Genomic DNA, 19,885 nt, shown 5'->3' with positions numbered 1-19,885 from the left:
CTTATTGGAAGCCATTTTCAACTGAGATTCAATCTGATCGCGCTTTGTCAACAACGCGCCATTTAAAAGGTAGTTTCAGATTGAGCCGACATATTTACATTTACATTTTAGTCATTTATCAGACACTTATTCATAGCGACTTACAATTAGTGCATTCATCTTAAGATAGCTAGGTGAGACAACCACATATCAGTCATAGTAAGTACATTTTCCCTCAATAAAGTAGTTACTATCAAAGTCAGTGCTAGAAGGAAAATACACATATGTTTTTTTATATGCAGTGTTTACCGTGAATGTGGTCTCCGCGAAAGCGGGAACATTGCCTTTAAAAGACGCATTGTTGGCAAAGGGCAATCAGATTGAATCCCTGCCCCAGTTTATACTGAACCTTCTCCATAGGCTAACCCTAGACCTGACCTAGCAACTATAATGAGCATATTATTGAGCCATGGTTAAAGCGCCACCAGGCTCCTAGTAGATATTAAGGCTGAGTCCCAAATGGCACCCTATTCCCTCTATAGCGCACTACTTTTGACCAGGGACCTAGAGCCCTATGGGCCCTGGTCAAAAGTAGTGCAGTATATAGAAAATAGGATGCCATTTGGGACGCATCCCTGGAGCTAAGGAGGAGATGGGAGACACGGGGGCCCTAAAAGCTTCAACAGAGAAACGTTTAATCAACAACAGATTTATTCGATTTGTCGTTCACAGTTTCATTGGCTCGGTATCATCCCCCAGTAATCAAACACGTGGCAGATTCCATCAAGATACTTTTTTTCATTTCTTCTTCTTTTCATTTTTACAAAAAATGTACAAACAGGTAACATACATCAGCTTAGACCAATACATGTACAGCGTAACAGTTCAAAATTCAAACACAATCTATAGTACATTCCTATTGTAGTACCATGCATGTAAAGTTAAACTCCAGGGTGAAGTTTCCCCTACTGTAGGTACAGATCTAGGATCAGCTTCCTCTTCCCCAATCCTAACCTTAACTATTAGTGGGGGATATGAGTCTAGGGGCAACTTCACCCTACACCTAAAGATAATCTAGGTGAAACTAAACAATAAATATAGATGAACGTAAACAGAGTTCATTTCATTTGAGACTGAATGCCAAACAAACAGTAGGCATAGATATGACAGTGTTCAAGCATTGAGATAGTTTGAATCTGTTTTAGTACAGTAATGTCCATTAGGTAGTTTGTGGGGTTTTGCCGATGGACCTCTAAAACACATTACACATTTCATAAACCCCTAGAAAGCATTAACAGAGTTCCATTGATATTTCTGAACGGCGCACAGCAATGGATTCAATTACATAACCACGCCACGTTCTACACTTCAACGGGGCTTTCAAGTTTCACAGCGTCTTAGAAAAATAATTGCTTCTGTATGTACAGTTACTGCGACGATGAAAACAGGTTGGTGGCGTTATTTATTTACACTACCGCATGTCAGCTGGTCCGGTTTGACCATCCACTGAAAAACATAGTTGATCCGTCTTCTAAAATGTGGACCATATCAAGACGTTTTGCACGCGTCCCAAATGGTGCCCTATTACCTATATAGAGCGCCACTTTAGGCCCGGAGCCCTATGAGACCTGCTCAGAAATAGTACAATAGGGTACGGCTTAGGACGCATGTTGGACTGGTGATCAAAATGGCACAGTAAAGTGGTCAAATATGAGGAGTTTTGTTTAGTCTCATTATACTGCTGCCATTGTTCATGTTGATTGATTCACTAACGCTGAGATGTTTCGGAGCGCTTCAGACTTCACAATAGCTTAATTAAATAAACACGAAACTTGATATTCAAACCGACATTGTAAATGCACTCACAACCTTTTTATGTCTACCGATCATTTTCACTTTATGTTTAGATCGGGCAAATGATGAGTAAACTATTATAATAAAAGTGATGGACATCATGTATAAGTTGAATAAGGAAACCTACAAGTAGACAAAACATATGGAAAATAAACGATACATTCATAATCCAATGTTTGGGGAGCGGACCGTGCTACAGTGTAGTAGAAACAATTTCAACAAATAACTGCATTCTGTGACTACTACTCCGGTTGACTTTGAGGCAAAGCTTGTCAAGATTTTTCCTTTCTCTACATTCCTTGACCAATTCAATAATTGACTATTCTCTTAAGGCATACCGTATCGATCCAAGTAACTTTGGCCTCAGATATACAATTATGCTTCGAAACAGTGTTATGACATGACACATCTATTTCCTGTAATACAAAGGGACAGTGCAAACCTTTATGCCATGAGCATTGAAGCAAAAAGCTGCCGAAATGACATTTGTAATGCAAATTGGATCATGGTAAATTAGATTTGACGGCTATATGCCTCCATGCATTAGTTCTGTACCACCTCTAGTGTTTAGAGTTTTGTCAGCCTCTTGATATGTACCCATCAACAACAGCAACCCTCACCCTTCACCCTCAGATGTACACGTGGCTCCAACATAGATATGAATTGGGGGGGGTGTACAATGTCCGAACAGAATCATCTCTTTTCAGGGTTACACTTTAAACACACACTTATGTACAGAGCCAGAGTACATAGTCTGTGAGACCCCACAGACGCACAAATGGTGTTCTGCTATTGCTGCTGCAGTACAAAAGTCGGAACTCTGAACACACACACGACCAGGCTTGGGAGCCATCTGACATATACAGTATCGTCAGTGCGATAGTCACTCCGATTCCAGCTTTCTCCATATGTAAAAGTGTGAGTCACCGTCACTTCAGACCCGTTGATATGATTCAACCGTACAGATATTCCTGGCTGAGAGTGTGCACGCCAGCCTCTTGCCAGCCACTGTGTGTAATATTGATTGAATGAGAGGATCAGAATCGCAGATAAAGCCCTTGCCGAGCCTCCGAAGCCCCATGGGGGGAAAAAAAACACAAAAAAACAGGCTGCTACCTGCCTGCTTCTTCCCCACCTACGAGTGTTGAAGGAGGCAGGAGCGTGTGCATGATAAAAGATACCTGGCGGAGCGAGGCAAGGCAGTGGCCAGTGGGCGGTGGTTCAGGTGGGGGCGAAACTGGCCAGGGTGGTGGTGAGTGAAGGTGGAGGTCCTGCTCCTGGTCAGATCAGAGCATCAGTGTCATGTTGCGGAGGAACCACTGCTGGGAGCGGCTGCCTGTGCAGTCTCTCAGGGTGGGCACCATCTTGTCCTCCTCAGTAGGCATGTCCAGACACTGGTTACTGTTGACGTGCAGCAGGGTCAGCCGCTGGGGAGAGAGGTGCAGGCAGACAGAGGCAGAAACAGGCGCACGCACGCACACACGCACGCGCACACACACACACGCACACACACACACACATGTGAATGAGCATTATGCACTGAACACATAGGCCAGGTTCTTTGCCTCTGCTCCACCTTGCAGCCAGAAAGATGGTTACTGGGAAGATTAGAGATATTTCAAAATGTATGTCTTCCACCCGCAAATACAGATTTTGCAGTATATTTTCCAGCAGGTTGTATGTGGATTGCATTTCATGTACAGAAACCTCATCATTGGGTATTGAAATTATGCTGATTTATGTCGTACTAAATAAGTGTCAAGTCTTTCTACATTTATTTTGTGATAAAAATCAAGGCTCTTGAATGAATCTCTGGACTTTTACCTCAAGAGGATTCGTTTTGTAGAAATCAATTTTTTGAGTGTCGATAATCTTTTGAGTGTTTCCTCGTGTCGATACTTAAGCCCCAAGACTAATGGCAAGGAGAGGAGACATAAAAGGTCTTAATTAACCAGTTATGGCCACTTGCTCTCTCTTTTCTCAGGGGTACTGTACTTTGCCATTTTATACCTCTGTCACTAGTCACTACTCTAGTTAAAATGTCCATACAGAGCAGAGATGGGGTAGAATCCAATTCCTGCCATTTGGCCATGTTTCACTTCTGAGGAAATAAAATCACACATTTCTATCAAAGAACCATGACATACATATTGTAAAATTACAACACTCAAAAAATGATCTAGCTTGGTGGGGGTAGTGGCCCAACCGATAGCGTAAGCTGTATTGTGTCAGAACAGGTATCCATGCAATGAATCTCCAGCTCAACCCACTTGGGGTTTGAGCCCTGGTCAAAAGTAGTGCACTATACATGGACAAGGGTGCCATTTGGGACACATCCCTGGTCCGTAAGAGGTAATATGATACAGCTCTGTGTGTGTTAGGACACCAGTCATCACCCAGAGCCATTGTAGAAGTACAGTACAGTACATCATTTTACATACAACTGGTGATAAGACACAATGCTCGACCGGCAATATGTCCCACCTGACTTACTGACGTACAGTAGAAGAGAAATCAGATGAGCTTGAACGTTGAAAGTAATAGAGTATGTGGGGTTCAGAGTACAACTTTTTATATAGTCAGGTCCATAATTATTGCCAGCCTTGATACAGAGGATCAAAAAATACTGTATAAAATAAATAATACAAATACTGAGCTATATTGTATGCAAAAAAAAAGGGGAACATTATTTTATACTAATACAACTGCTGAGAGAAAGAGATATCTTTTAACAAGTGACAATAATACAAAAAAACTCTTAAAAAGACAGATGTCCAAATTATTGGCACCCCTTTTTTTCAATACTCTAGCACTGAGCCTTTATTTAAAATGTTTAATGAGATTGGATTCCTCCATACACAATCTTTCCAGATCCTTGACATTCTTTGTCTGCTCTTATGGACTGACATCTTCAATTCAAACCACAGGTTTTCAATGGTGTTCATGTCTAGAGATTGCAAAATTAAAATTTTGCATCAATGAACAATTTCTTTGTGGATTTTGATTAGTGCTTGGGGTTATTGTCTTGCTGGAAGATCCACTTGCGGCCAAATGTCAGCCTCCTGGCAAAGGCAGCCAGGTTTTTGGCTAAAATGTCCTGATACTGGTTAAAGTTCATGATGCCGTTGACCTTAACAAGGGCCCCAGGACAAGTGGACGCAAAATAGCCCCATAACATCAAAAATCCACCACCATTTTTTACCGTAGGTATGAGGTACCTTTCTGCATAAGCTTTTGTTTTTCAATGCCAAATCCACCACTGGTGTGTGTGGCCAAAGAGCTCTAATTTCACGTAACCTGACCATTGCACCGGGTTCAATCCAAGTGCCAATGCCATTTATCAAACTCCATAGCATTTTATATCATCTTTTCCCCCCCAGAAACCAATAAAGTGATGACTTCTACTTCTTGATCAATTCATTGTGATATTCATCAACTGTATTTGGATGAACTAACAGTCTGCTTAAACAAATTATGCAGGGAGTTGGTTTAGCATTTAAACTTAAGCCCTGATTTTGAATCATAGTTTGACAGGATGCTAGAATCCATATTCTCCAGTCCTATTGCTTATGGGTTGGATCAAATGCAATGAGTTTCCTTCTAGGGAGCTTTTCCTGTCCACTGTGCTCACACCTCTGCTTTGCTTGCTCTTTGGAGTCTACTTCTGGTATTAAAAGGGCTTTATGAAATCTTTGACTGATTGGTTGATCGATTGATTTTCCTGTAGCATAACTGAGAAGCATATGCATTGTTACCCTCAAGTTAAAAGGGAAATCATTAGTAGCCTATTTGGGGATAATTGCAACTAACATTGGCCACTTGATTATCGCCAGGTGATCTTTCATTAAACCATCAATAGTTAATCAAATCACCTGCACAGCTGATTTGAATTGCAACCATCATCCGCCACTGATTTACCGCTCCATAATGTCGATGCCAGGGTTATCTTTTAGTCCTGATAGCAACCAGAGAGAAATAGGCAAAGTGGTTTACACCGCCCAAAATCTGGCCACGAAAATAAGACCACAAAGTGAGGAATTTTACGGAGGTCAATGAGTGTCAAATTTGGTCAACAAAAAATGGAATTGCTAATTTGCTACGTGAGGCTTATTTGATCAAATAGACGTTTCGTAATGGTTAGTTATGTAGTTACGAATGCAATGATAAGTGGACGCATGTGTCATTTCGGCAACTTTGAAAAAAACGACTTTATATCGGAGTTGTACTTGTCGTTCACACACATATTCAATGTATGCTTTTTTTTTTACCCATCTACCAATAGGTGCCCTTTGTTGTGTTCGGAGAATATGAAATATACTTATTCATGTCACTGAGGGAGTGCTAAGGTTTAGAGGGTCTACATCAGAATGTAATGGTTATATGAGGAAGGTGTGTGCAACTAAGCTTGGAATGTGTTGAGTGCAGGGAAGCGATTACATGTGGCAGACATTGATAAGGGGAGAGAGCCATGGATTAGTGATGGAGGGGGGTTGAGGTCAGGTCAGGTCACCTTAAGGGGGAAATAAAAGTTTATGCCCGTATCACTTAGTGTCCTGCCTAACAGTAAAGACAGATGGGTAGGAGGAGACTCAGCCTATGAGGAACGGTTAAATATCAGTGCTTGTGTAAAAATGTTTTTGTCCGAATGCAGCTGTATTGACCCTCTGGGCTGAATAAACTTGGTTAAGCTTTCATAAGGTCAGTTGAGTGTTTTACTTTGAGAATTAGAACCTAACACCTTCTTTGTGAGGCATGGAACATCTCCCTGGTCTTTGTGGTTGAATCTTTGTTTGAAATTCACTGTTTGACTGAGGAACCTTACAGATTATTGTACTGTATATGTGGGGTACAGAGATGAGGTAGTCATTCAAAAATCATGTTAAACAGTATTATTGCACACAGAGAAAGTCCATGCAACTTATTATGTGAGTTGTTAAGCACATTTTTACTCTTGAATTTATTTAGGATTGCCATAACAAAGGGGTTGAATACATACTGACTCAAGACATTACAGCTTTCATTTTTAATTAATGTAAACAATTAATTAATCTAAAAACATAATTCCACTTTGACATTATGGGGTATTGATTGTAGGCCAGTGAACCAAAAAAAATCTAAATTTAACCAATTTTAAATTCAGGCTGTAACAACATAATTTGGAAAAGTCAAGGGGTGTGAATACTTTCTGAAGGCACATACAGTTGAACTTGGAAGTTTACATACATTTAGGTTGGAGTCATTAAAACTCATTTTTCAACCACTCCACAAATTTCTTGTTAACAAACTATAGTTTTGGCAAGTCAGTTAGGACATCTACTTTGTGCATGACACAAGTCATTTTTCCAACAATAGTTTACAGAGATTATTTCACTGATAATTCACTGAATCACAATTCCAGTGCATCAGAAGTTTACATACACTAAGTTGACTGTGCCTTTAAAGAGCTTGGAAAATTCCAGAAAATGATGTCATGGCTTTAGAAGCTTCTGATAGGCTAATTGACATCATTTGAGTCTCAAACTCAGTGCCTCTTTGCTTGAAATCATGGGAAAATCAAAAGAAATCAGCCAAGACCTCAGAAATAAAATTGTAGACCTCCACAAGTCTGGTTCATCCTTGGAAGCAATTTCCAAACACCTGAAGGTACCACGTTCATCTGTACAAACAATAGTACGCAAGTATAAACAACATGGGACCATGCAGCCGTCATACCGCTCAGGAAGGAGATGTGTTCTGTCTCCTAGAGATGAATGTACTTTGGTGCAAATCAATCCCAGAACAACAGCAAAGGACCTTGTGAAGATGCTGGAGGAAGCAGGTACAAAAGTATCTACATCCACAGTAAAACAAGTCCTATATCGACATAACCTGAAAGGCCGCTCAGCAAAGGAAGAAGCCACTGCTCCAAAACCGCCATAAAAAAGCCAGACTACGGTTTGCAACTGCACATGGGGACAAAGATCGTACTTGTTGGAGATATGTCCTCTGGTCTGATGAAACAAAAATAGAACTGTTTGGCCATAATGACCATCGTTATGTTTGGAGGAAAAAGGGGGAAGCTTGTAAGCCGAAGAACACCATCCCAACCACGAAGCACGGGGGTGGCAGCATCATGTTGTGGGGGTGCTTTGCTGCAGGAGAGACTGGTGCACTTCACAAAATTGATGGCATCATGAGGCAGGAAATGTATGTGGATATATTGAAGCAACATCTCAAGACATCAGTCAGGAAGTTAAAGCTTGGTCGCAAATGGGTCTTCCAAATGGACAATGACCCCAAGCATACTTCCAAAGTTGTGGCAAAATGGCTTAAGGACAACAAAGTCAAGGTATTGGAGTGGCCATCACAAAGCCCTGACCTCAATCCTATAGAAAATTTGTGGGCAGAACTGAAAAAGTGTGTGCGAGCAAGGAGGCCTACAAACCTGACTCAGTTACTCCAGCTCTGTCAGGAGGAATGGGCCAAAATTCACCCAACTTATTGTGGGAAGCTTGTGGAAGGCTACCTGAAATGTTTGATCCAAGTTAAACAATTTAAAGGCAATCCTACCAAATACTAATTGAGTGTATGCAAACTTCTGACCCACTGGGAATGTGATGAAAGAAATAAAAGCTGAAATAAATCATTCTCTCTACTATTATTCTGACATTTCACATTCTGAAAATAAAGTTGTGATCCTAAATGACCTAAGACAGGGGATTTTTACTAGGATTAAATGTCAGGAATTGTGAAATAAGGAGGTTAAATGTATTTGGCTAAGGTGTATGCAAACTTCTGACTGCAACTGTACATGTATACAGATACAGTACCAGTCAAATGTTTGAACACACTTACTTATTCAAGGGTTTTTCTTTATTTATTCTTTATACACCTGTTAATTGAAATGCATTCCAGGTGACTACCTCATGAAGCTGGTTGAGAGAATGCCAAGAATGTGCAAAACTGTCATCAAGGCAAAGGGTGGCTACTTTGAAGAATCTCAAATATAAAATATATATTTTTTTTTTAAACATTTTTTGGGTTACTACCTGATTCTGTATGTGTTATTTTATAGTTTTGATGTCTTTATTATTATTCTACAATGTAGAAAATAGTAAAAAATAAAGAAAAACCGTTGAATGAGTAGGTATGTCCAAACTTTTGACTGGTACTGTATATATAATTTTTTATGCCCCTACACCCCTCTCCCCTGGTAGAAAACATAAAAATGTGCATACATACATAGCTTATTTCCTAATCACACTGGACTTCAAGTGTATCTGCAAAATCAATCACTCCAATCTTAATTCCAACCCTCAGATGTCCACAGACTAACCAATCTTTCCCAGTACAGTTCACTACCATTTTACTAATCCCTTTTGCAATACATCCTTCTATTTTACTGTGATGTCTTACAAGGGGTTTGAACTGATTTTGAACTGGTTTTATAATTATATTTCAACTGTCTATCACATGTTTCTGCAATCCATATTACTTTAATTTACAATGTGCTAAACGTTGATCTTCAATTACTTTATCAGTCAAATCATTGTAATATTTCACATTCTGCTATTTATCTTTTTCATATTTTGATTTGTTGTTCCTGATAGGATGTTTCTTCATTGGGGTGGGAGTAGTGAATGCAGAAAAAAATGACAATTTCCCATGCCTTTACCGCTGTCTAGTATTAAGACGGCTTGACACCGTAACAGCGTCAGATCAGCTGGTTTACTAGTTTTATTCCGCTGCTTTTTCATTGCAACCAGGGTTATTTTAGCTCAGAGCAATATGTAATCTCCCTTTAGTAGCGTGTTAAGAAATCCAGCGGTAACCTGCTGGTAACCCGTAGGTGCCATGTCTTTGTTGCAATCAGGCAAGGTTTTAGTCATGACTAAGAACCCACTGAATCAAAAATGTCAAACGCTCCACATACTGTAGCTGAATATATTGACATGGCAGCAATTATTGCCTTTGACTTTCAGGCAGTGATTATCCTGAAGTTATAGAGGACGTCTCCAGTTCTGTATTCAGCCTTTATGCTTTGAATGGGTAGGACAAACCAAGATGGTTTGTTTTTGGGTCGTGAGGTAAACCTCAATAAACTCTACCTGCATACAGAGCACCTCACACACACACAGACCATTACACACACACTCTCCACTGTCTTTCTCTTTGTTCTCTCTGTGTTTTGTAAAATGACTTCACTGGCGAGGAGATGGACCAGGCATTACAGGAAAACCACTCAGGCAGGCTTTTCGTGCACTCAACAGTCAAAGGTTGAACAAAATATATTAATAATACAATGTTCTGCTTTTATAAATGAATAAAACATACTCATGTATTGACGTTCTCAAAACCATACCTGTTCAAATAATATTACATTATCAAACCAGAATTGTAATATCTGCCATTATAGTCCTGTACCTGGTGGTAAGGTCAAGTATGAACCGTCACTAAACTAAAGCTTATTTATTAATCATAAGGACATGGCCGGGGCAATGATAATGGTGCTATTTTTGCCATCACTGCAAGATCCCACCATTCCACAGTGCAGAAAAGAGAGCATGAAGAAAATAGAACAGAGGAAAACCAATCCATATTTAATGAAAATATTAGAAATGTGGGGGATGCGTCCTCTGCTCATAATTATTTAATTGCTCCTCAGTGGCAATAAAAAGTCCCATTACGGCCGAGGCAGTCCCAGCGAGTGGCTCATGAGCTCTGTGTCGTGTGTGTGCACAGCTGAGACCTGCAAATTAAATGAAGATGGTTTCTAGGAGTCGGCCCCGGGCGAAGAACATTTATCCGCTTTGTCCTTCACAAGGAAGAGTCGACGACCGGACTCGCTGACAGATGAAGGATCTCTTTTAAAATGTGTGTTTGTGCTGACACTAACCACGCTGAAAAACAGAGCCTGGCATGTAACAAAAAATCAACACCGTACCAACAGATTTAATGGACATTTCTTTCTTGGCATTTTGCCATTTGAGGGAGCAGGCGACGATCAGATAGGAAATGGTGTGCGAATCCCAAATGGCATCTTATTCCCTTTACAGTGCTCTACTTTTGACCAGGGCCTGATAGAGCTTCGGTCAAAAGTAGTGCACTATAAAGGGAATAGGGTGGCATTTGAGGTGTTGGTCGCAATATTGTTTGTTCAGAGAGTGTCTTGCAGTGTTACTCTCGAGGACAGTGAACACCGTAGGAACAGAACAGGGAATAAGGCCATCTGACAGCAGGCTGCTCTAGCACCGTCCCTTTTACAAAGAGCAATAACCCTGAACGCAACTCACCCAATTTAATCAACAGTAGTCTGAAAAGGAAAGCACACTACCACAAATATGGTTTTTACCAGGCAGACACAGACTGTTTAACAGACAAATAAACTCCAATGAATTACAGAGGTACTGTAAAGAGGTAACAGGCTAAAGTTATGGGCATGACAAATAGAAATACAGTCCATATATTAAACAGAAGACTGTAGTTACTTGCAGCGAGCATCCAGACTAGATTTAGAATATTGATAGGTCAAATGGAAATGAGGAGTGGTGATTGAAATTCAGTCCTCAGACAATGAGAACATGCTGCAAGCTGAACACAGCTGTTATGGCGTGTGTTCAAAATGCAGCCCCCGCTTTCTCGAGGCCAGCGCCATGAAAGAGGGATCACTTCAAAAGAACTTGTAAACAAAGGCGAGCCCATTTCAATCTGCCCATCAAATAGCTCGATAATCAGCTAAAATTAAAAACGACCTTGTCTCCTCGGCTCTCATTTAATGAGCACCGCCGTATGAGGGGCCACAGCCAGTGATTTATTTTGGATCAAAAATAAAATATGAACGTACTGTAGGAAAATGAATGTCAAACGAGATCTAATTTGGTGCAGAAGAAGGCGGGATAAAGGTCTTGCAGATAGCGCCATGTATACAGCACCTTATGTGTCTCTGTGTTCCTGTCATTAAGCGCTCATATCAAAAGGTCAGCGGTAAATGCTACTAAATGCCCTTGAAACTGCTTTGAATGGCACACTTTGACTAACGACAGAAACGTTCCGAATCCCAACCTGGCTCAAGCTCCGAGAAGAACATGTCGAGGCTGAGGCAAAAGAAATGAAAATAAACACTCTGTGAGGTAAAAAGCTGCTTACTAAAGCAACGTGACAGCCTATTCCACCACATAGTCGCACGACTCCAGCTCTACAGACTAGACTAGACAACTACACATTAGCCAACTACACCAGTAATGGCTGGTGAGCAGAGATATAGCAGGACGGGCTAATTTTATTGGCACACTAGACCACTACGCACTAGACAACTACATACTAAGACCTCCAGTAGGTCTGGTAGTACAATACTGACCTGGGGTGACCCATGCAGGAAGACAGCCCCTACAGAAAGTAATCAGTGGGGCTGTAGTACAGCTTCCTAAACACCTCCAGCCGGGTGAAGTTCCTCATGACCCATGCTTGCAAGGGGCTACTATTACAGTACTCCACCGTGGGGCCCCAAGTACCGTCCTCCAGCCTGCTGATGGTCAGACACGACTGGGTGATGATGTGGAGGAACGTGTGCTTCTGCGGATGGACATCCGGATGGAGGATGGACATGTCATGGACAGACAAGAGGAGATGGGAGTGAGTGAGAATCGCTAGGACAGAGCCAGTACTCAGGCCAGACAGGACCAACAAGATCATGAACAGTACTGTACTTCAATATCTAATGGAGGACAAAGGTTACAGTTGGACCATGTTGGCGTGTCGCTCAGAACGGAACCAACTTTGCATACAATCAGAAAATCTTCAACCAGATTTCCTAGTTTGATAGAAGTTTTCGGGACTTGTGGTGTGGTGGGACTGATATTCCACAGTCCTAAAATATGAACAGGGAGGGATTGAGAATAGAGGTGAGTAGAGAGATGGCTCTGACCAGTGCTTGAATTGGTCCGGAACACACTGTTACTAAGTACCGGCACGTCAAATGTTCTACTGCTTGAGTACCGGCTTTAAAATATCGCAGCGTTTCTGCACCTTAATATAAACGAGTACCCAAAGTGAGTACCGACACCTATTTCAGTCCACTTCAAGCACAGGCTCTGACCACCTGGAAAATGGAGAATGTAAAAAAAGGCAGATATTTCTCTCTGCTTGAAAATGACGACCAGATGAAATGTTAACGGCAGGGCTGGGATCAGCAGTATCGCCTATCACACCGTTGCTAAAAATAATCAGGCCATTGAGTGGCATTGAAACCCCACCGCCAAATACGTCAGGGACATTTCTTAAACGCATGAATTATTCATGTTTCATATTATATATATAACTAAAGTAAAAAGCGAAAATAGCTGGACCTAGGGTTGTACAGGAATAGATGGGGGGCTTTTCAAAGTCGACAGTGACATGAGAGATCTTAATCACTGACAGGTGACACCATACTCAAGCAGGTAGAACATAGGAACGTGTCCCAGTGGAAGAAATATATTGATAATAACTGTTAATATTAAGGTTACTTCGAGAATGCACAAGCGCCGTGTCCTCCGGTTTCCCTTTAGGAATTCAAATGCCCTGTTGTTGGTGCACTGATAGTACGCCGTGCCTGTTTCAAAGTCTGCTGCGCATCAAAAATAACACTTGAATTAGCATAAATGATTTGCATGCTAGATATATTATGGAGATATCTAGGACTGTATTATTCAGTCCTGGACCATTGAAATGAAAACCAATCTGTTGGAATATCATGAGCCATTCAGTAGTGTCTAACATTACTGTCATATTGTTGCAAAATTCCAGTAACTTTTCCCCAAAAATTCCCAAGAATAAAGGAATCTTCCACACGGGATTTCTGGAAAGCCACGGAATTTTGGGAAAGTTAATGGAATTTTGCAACTATGTCTGAGTCAATGAAGTGCAGTGTGGGACACATTTCATTAGGTGCGTAACTGGAGAGGAGTCTGATCAGTCCCCTGGTCTGGCTAACAGGTCACATTCCCCAGAGCATTAACATGAACACTCCTATTGACTACTGACAGATCGTCACCCAGGACTTCACGGACTAACGAGAGATAAACACTGGCCTTACAACCACTAAGCACAAGGTACTACTACCTACCAAACACATGACTTATACACACTGTCTACATCAGCTAGATGACAACATTCACGAGAACCAGGTCAGCAAGCTTACCTCGATATCATATTCCCACTTGCCAACATACTACATGAGAGGAGAACATTTGAAATAAATAGGGAATATTATGGACTGCAATGTGCACAGGGCAACAGAATGAAGACTATTGAACAGAAGCCCAACTCCTGACATGTAGCACCATCTAGTGGCTCAAAACAATCATAACACTTTTGACAAAATCCTTTTTTTGACGTATTAGTACAGGTGTGTCATTATACATATGACATCTCTTCCAATGTAATAATAGTGAATAAATTACTCTGGACAATCAGTGTGTGGCAACAGCATCATAATCCCAGTTACAACCCTCCTGTCATGACTCACACAGTATTTATACAGGGGGAGTCTTGGTCTTACCTCTGCGTCATACTCAAACATCTGATTCCCCTTCATTTGATGACACTTCAGCATGACCACAGGGCCATGGGGACGAGACACGTCCAGACACAGGTCATCTGTCCGGATCTCCTTATCAGCCGTGTACGAGAACACCTGGCAGAGAAAACGAGACGGCCATTTACCTAGTATCTCTCCGAAGCACTATTCGCACAGGATTAGTATTACTATAGAATGTCGGTTATGTAATTATTACCCCAGCATGATTCGGACTGAGATTCGTTTTTACCAAACTGCCCCTGTAGTTATTTTGTTCCCCCCTCATTCAAAATGGACCGTTATGACGGAAGCCTGGAGGGTCTTCCAGGTGTGGAGATTTTTCAAATGTCTAGGGATAGCCTAATATTGGCCTAATCACCTTCAGTTTGGAGTAAGTCAAAAATAATAACGCATATCAATAACAACCATGAACTGTAACCTATGCAGACATTTGGTTTACCTGACGGATTTGGCAATTTATTAATTCATTGGCACAAAATCGTCCACTTCATCTTTTAAAAGAGAAGTATCGCACTAGGAAAGTTGACATGTGGCAAAACAGATCATTCGTCTGTAGGCTACGTGCATAGCACTTTGTTTTTAAGCATCAATTTGTTCCCCGTGTTCTTAACCAAACTGGGTGCAGCACCTGTTAAACTCTGTAATATCCCTCAAAACACACAGGGATGACGATTTGCACGGGAGAAGTATTATCAAAGAACCTGGGAGTTTGCCCGAAAACAGTAGGCTTTTAGGGCTTGGATAATAACCTTCCTGCCAAGAAAAAATGACTGACATGGCCGTTTTGGACGGGACAAATTCCGGTAACTTCCCACAATTCTGAGATTTGTCCTGCTAATTCCCTCCTGATTCAGTGAATCTTCCAATTGGGATTTCTGGAAAACCTAGGAATTTAGGTCCATAGCTCTCTCCTCTGGGAAAGGTCCATAGGTCCATAGCTCTCTCTCGTCTTTCTACAATCTCCTTACCTGATTCCCACCCATGCCATGGCAGTTGAAGAAGCCAACCTTCTCGTTCTCCTTTCTGCCCATGTTGTCCACGCACTGGTTTGTTTCAACATTTCTGATCTAGGGGTAGAAAGGAGTATAACAACATTGGATTCATAATTACCATCCTTCCATCCACCCTGGAATATTTACAGCTGACAAAAGCCACCGTTTATAAAGGAAGAAGAAATGGCTTATCCTCTCATCAAACACTGGCACTTCATTTCCAGGTGTCAAAATGAAAAGCACCTGCGTCTTTTCTCTGTGGCCCAGATGTCAAATCTAATGAAATACTTACTGTTCAATAAAACAAGCAATCTAAACTCATTGCCTATATTTCACCAGTGATGTAAGTCATAATTAGGGACCTTGCTTAGCATCGCAAATGGCTACATAAATCAGATCTGTGGTGATCTAAGTATTCCCACAAATTCCCACCCCAAATTATTATTTAATGAGCCATCTAATATCTAACTAATATACTCCTAGAGGCTAGGCTATACGCTAGGTGCTGTATAACCTGCTTACTATGCAGGAATGGTATTGTTCCTAATTAAATGATATAAAAGCTAATGACTGGGGATGTTAAAAGTGAGATGTGTGCTATGGAGTAAGTCAATCAAGGAGCAGACGGCGGGAGGGTAGGAGAGGGGAAGGGAAGACTCAGGGTGCTGCTGCTGCTGCTGCAGTTCCGTGCCATAGACAGCTTTTACTGCGGTACATTGGATGCAGGCTGTAAAATCCTCAAGCCTCAGCAGAATTCAACTTGGGGATTACAACCTCATCTCTCCAACCTCCCAACCGGTGACATTATTTGACATGCTCTCTATCAATCGTGGCCTTTTTATTGGCATACTGTATGTTATCAAGACCATTCCCCTCTTGGCCTGGTGCTAACCTGTTAGCTAGAATGTTGTTCGCCAACTCTGTCCTGTGCTTGGGTTTGAAACCACAACTAAACAAACGCATTAGGTTATTTATCGTCCAGTTTCAATGGTTGGAATATCCAGGTCTTCTGACTCACTTTAAAGAGAAGTAGGACTACAGTCTTATGATATCATACGGATGACCTGCACTGCAAATGACACCCTATTCCCTATGGGCCCATGTTAAAAGTAGTACACTGTGTAGGGAATAGGGTGCCATTAGGGATTTATCCAGGGTCATGAGAGGTGCATTGGGCTGCAGTATCTGAAAGACTTCATACTTCACCAAGTGAGTAGTATCTCCTGGGGATCTGAGAGTCGGGGTAGATGTTCTCCAGGTACCAGGAGAAGGGTTTACACTGCAGAGCTTCACGTAGGGTCTTACGAGAGGACACATCTCCATAGTCCACCCGGGCCACACCTGCAAACACAAACCAAGACCAGGGGCCATATGTATCGAGCATGTCAGACTGGTAGTGCTGATCTAGGATCAGTTTTGACTTTTTAGATTATAATGAATGGACAGAGGGGACCTGATGCTAGATTAGCACTTCTACTTTGAGATGCTTGATATGTACAGCACCTGGTTCAAGTACAGAGACACATGCATTGAAATATCAGCAAAAGACAACAAGAACCCTTACTGCTTACACGCAACAAACACCCTTTTGAGCCATTTAGCACTTCAATTTTCAAGGTTATGTTTGCTGTTATAGCGCAAAGTGCCATCCATAGAGGAATGTGAATTATTGGAGAATGACTCCTAATTGTATCAACAAAGTCAAATAATCTGTGCCAGATTATTGTATCACAAACAATTTAAGACTTCCAAAACAACATCCTGCTTGACCCTTTATAAGCCCGCTGCAGCAAAGGGTTAAAGAGACTGTGCTAACATCGGTTTTGTTTTCAGCATAACCATTGTTGAGAGAAGAGCCCGCAAGCCCATTCAATTCGACAGGCGGGAGGTTTGAATAAAAAAAAAGCCAAAATGTTATTTTGGGTTAAAAAAACACTCCAGGCCACACTTGAACATCTAAAAATACACTGAACAAAAATATAAACGCAACATGTAAAGTGTAAAGTCCCATGTTTCATGAGGTGAAATAAAAGATCCCAGAAATTGTCCATACGCACAAAAAGCTTATTTCTCTCAAATTTTGTGCACACATTTGTTGACATCCCGGTTAGTGAGCATTTCTCATTTGAAGCTCAAGAAGCTGATTAAACAGCATGATCATTACACAGGTGCACCTTGTGCTGGGGTCAATAAGAGGCCACTGTGCAGTTTTTTGTCACACAACACAATGCCACAGATGTCTCTGACTGCAGGTGTGTCCACCAGAGCTGTTGCCAGAGAATTGAATGTTAATTTCTCTACCATAAGCCGCCTCCAACGTCGTTTTACAGAATTTGGCAGTATGTCCAACCGGCCTCACAACCGAAACCACGTGTAACCACACCAGCCCAGGACCTCCACATCCGGCTTCTTCACCTGCGGGATCATCTGAGACCAGCCACCCGGACAGCTGATGAAACTGAGAAGTAATAAAGCCCTTTCGTGGGGAAAAACTCAGTCTGATTGGCCGGGCCTGGCTCGGGTGGGCCTATGCCCTCCCAGGCCCATCCATGGCTGCGACCCTGCCCAGTTATGTGAAATCCATAGATTGGGACCTAATTCATTTATTTCAATTGACTGATTTCCTTATATGAACTGTAACTCAGTAAAATTGCATTTTGTATTTAGATTTTTGTTTAGAATAGATAGAAATTATGTAGAAATGATAATGGACCTATATATTTTCAAATAACTGCCGTTTTTCTGTCCCGCAAGCAAAAAACGTTTGCCCACTCCTGATAAAGGGAATAGAGTGCCATTTGGGATACACACTAACAGTGGAGCTGCCCTGACCTGATCATCCCCTGTTATATATCCTGGAAGAGCAGACACTCAATGCCGACCGGACACTGCGAGTATGCTTTCTCAGGAATCACTTAGGGTACTGGGCCCCCCTCGACTCCTCAGAAGACAGACTAAAGAGCATTCTGGAAACGTGGAAAGGGTGCCTTTCATGCAAAATGTAACTAGATATTGGCAAGGCACTGCATAAATCTAATCTCATAACTTGGCTCCAACATTACTTGGATACTCAGCTGCCAATCTCTTGCCAATCGTATTGCATCGCTAGGCTGTGGGGACAACATTGTCTGAGCTTCCCATGAGATCATAAACAGCAACGTCTCCCTTGAATATGTGAACGCAATTTCCGGAAATCTTCAGTCGAACATCTTGAAAGATACTTAGTACAGCACTTTCCAATGAATAAAAGATCAAAGTGTGGAGAAATGCAGTTGAACATAAGACAATGCCCTGCCTTCTTTGGCACATCAAGAGCAGCGTAGAAATTCAACGGAAGATGAATGCAAAGAGCAGTAGAGCGAAGACATATTGTACTTGAGACTCAGTGAGACTAGGAGGAGAAGCAACGTGAGCCAGAGTAGGAAGGTCAAATATAGCAAGATACAGTACTGGAAGCTACAATCTATCTGCAATATTAAAGCTGATCTACCCCCCGCCCCCAAAAAAATACAAAATACAAAAAACAAACAAATATATATAATTAATATACGTATAATTTTTTAAATAAGATACGGTACAGGTTGCTTCCCTTTCTAACCAGTTTGCTACATATCCTCTAGTTACAGAGCTCATGGCATACATTACAGTACAGAGGAGAAATGACCCTGGCCTGAAAAAACATACAGTAATGAGGAATTGGCTGTGGAATAAAAAAATCTGAAGGATATTCCTATAAGGCAAGCGATAGGTCTTATGGTGCCTTACATGCATAGTATTGGTATAGGAGGCTACACTAACCAATATAGGCAAATACTATGTATTCTATGCATGTAAGCAGAAGAATAACAGTCATGCGGTGAATGCAAAACGACAGGAGATGCCTATTTTCAGAACCCACATACATGCCACTTATAGGCGGGTCGCGCGCGCATTGATGTGGCCGGAAGGTGTATGTTGTTACAATTCTGAAGGGTCAAATAGCTAGCGACAATGAAATGAAGCTGCCGTATGGGGAATTGTATACTGTTATTGATACCTTGTCTTGTTTTGACTGATGTCATGTTTATGCTAATATGGTTCAAATTCTCTAGCTAGCTAACCGACAACTGTAACAATGCTTGAGACAACAAGCGCTCATTGTGCACCTGTATTTATGTTTTCAATAAACATTTAGAGACGAAATATAGCCCAGTTATAACGTCTGGTTCCTTGGAAGTTGTGGGAACGTACTGTACGTTTTAGTTTCCCGTTGGTTCTGGGAACGAAGACTGGCGTTTCCTGACCAGTAAAACTGAACGTTTTTGAATTGTTCCGAGAACAGAAGTGAACATTTCACCTGTTCTGGGAACGAGGAATTTTTAGGTTGCAGGGAGGTTCTAAAAAAGTTTTACTACGGTTCTCTGAAAGTTTTCCTGTGAGGTTTAATTAACATTATAAGACGGGATATTAAAGGTTATTTGAAGGTATTTAAATAACGTTCTGAGAACATGTTTCAATAAGACTT

At 41.4% G+C, this 19,885-nt stretch overlaps 1 protein-coding gene across 2 annotated transcripts in view; it reads right to left on the bottom strand.

Moving 5' to 3' along the window:
* Positions 1-672: 672 nt before the first annotated feature.
* LOC115160693 (polypeptide N-acetylgalactosaminyltransferase 13) overlaps positions 673-19,885 on the bottom strand; it is a 52,331-nt gene continuing 33,118 nt past the window's right edge. Inside the window, exons 9-12 of one of the 2 annotated variants that reach the window (XM_029710959.1) lie at positions 16,583-16,722; positions 15,358-15,456; positions 14,351-14,485; positions 673-3,260 (exon numbers count right to left, since the gene is read on the bottom strand). In XM_029710959.1, the coding sequence (XP_029566819.1) occupies positions 3,120-3,260; positions 14,351-14,485; positions 15,358-15,456; positions 16,583-16,722 (515 nt within the window). In that variant the 3' untranslated portion in view covers positions 673-3,119. Of the gene's footprint in view, positions 3,261-12,175; positions 12,385-14,350; positions 14,486-15,357; positions 15,457-16,582; positions 16,723-19,885 lie in introns of those variants that run through there. The other variant, XM_029710958.1, reaches the window with a different exon arrangement.

The sequence above is a fragment of the Salmo trutta genome, chromosome 24 (assembly GCF_901001165.1).
Source record: "Salmo trutta chromosome 24, fSalTru1.1, whole genome shotgun sequence".
Lineage (NCBI taxonomy): Eukaryota > Metazoa > Chordata > Actinopteri > Salmoniformes > Salmonidae > Salmo > Salmo trutta.
Note: the sequence above shows the minus strand (reverse complement) of the source record. Positions and strands in the feature narration are given on the sequence as shown.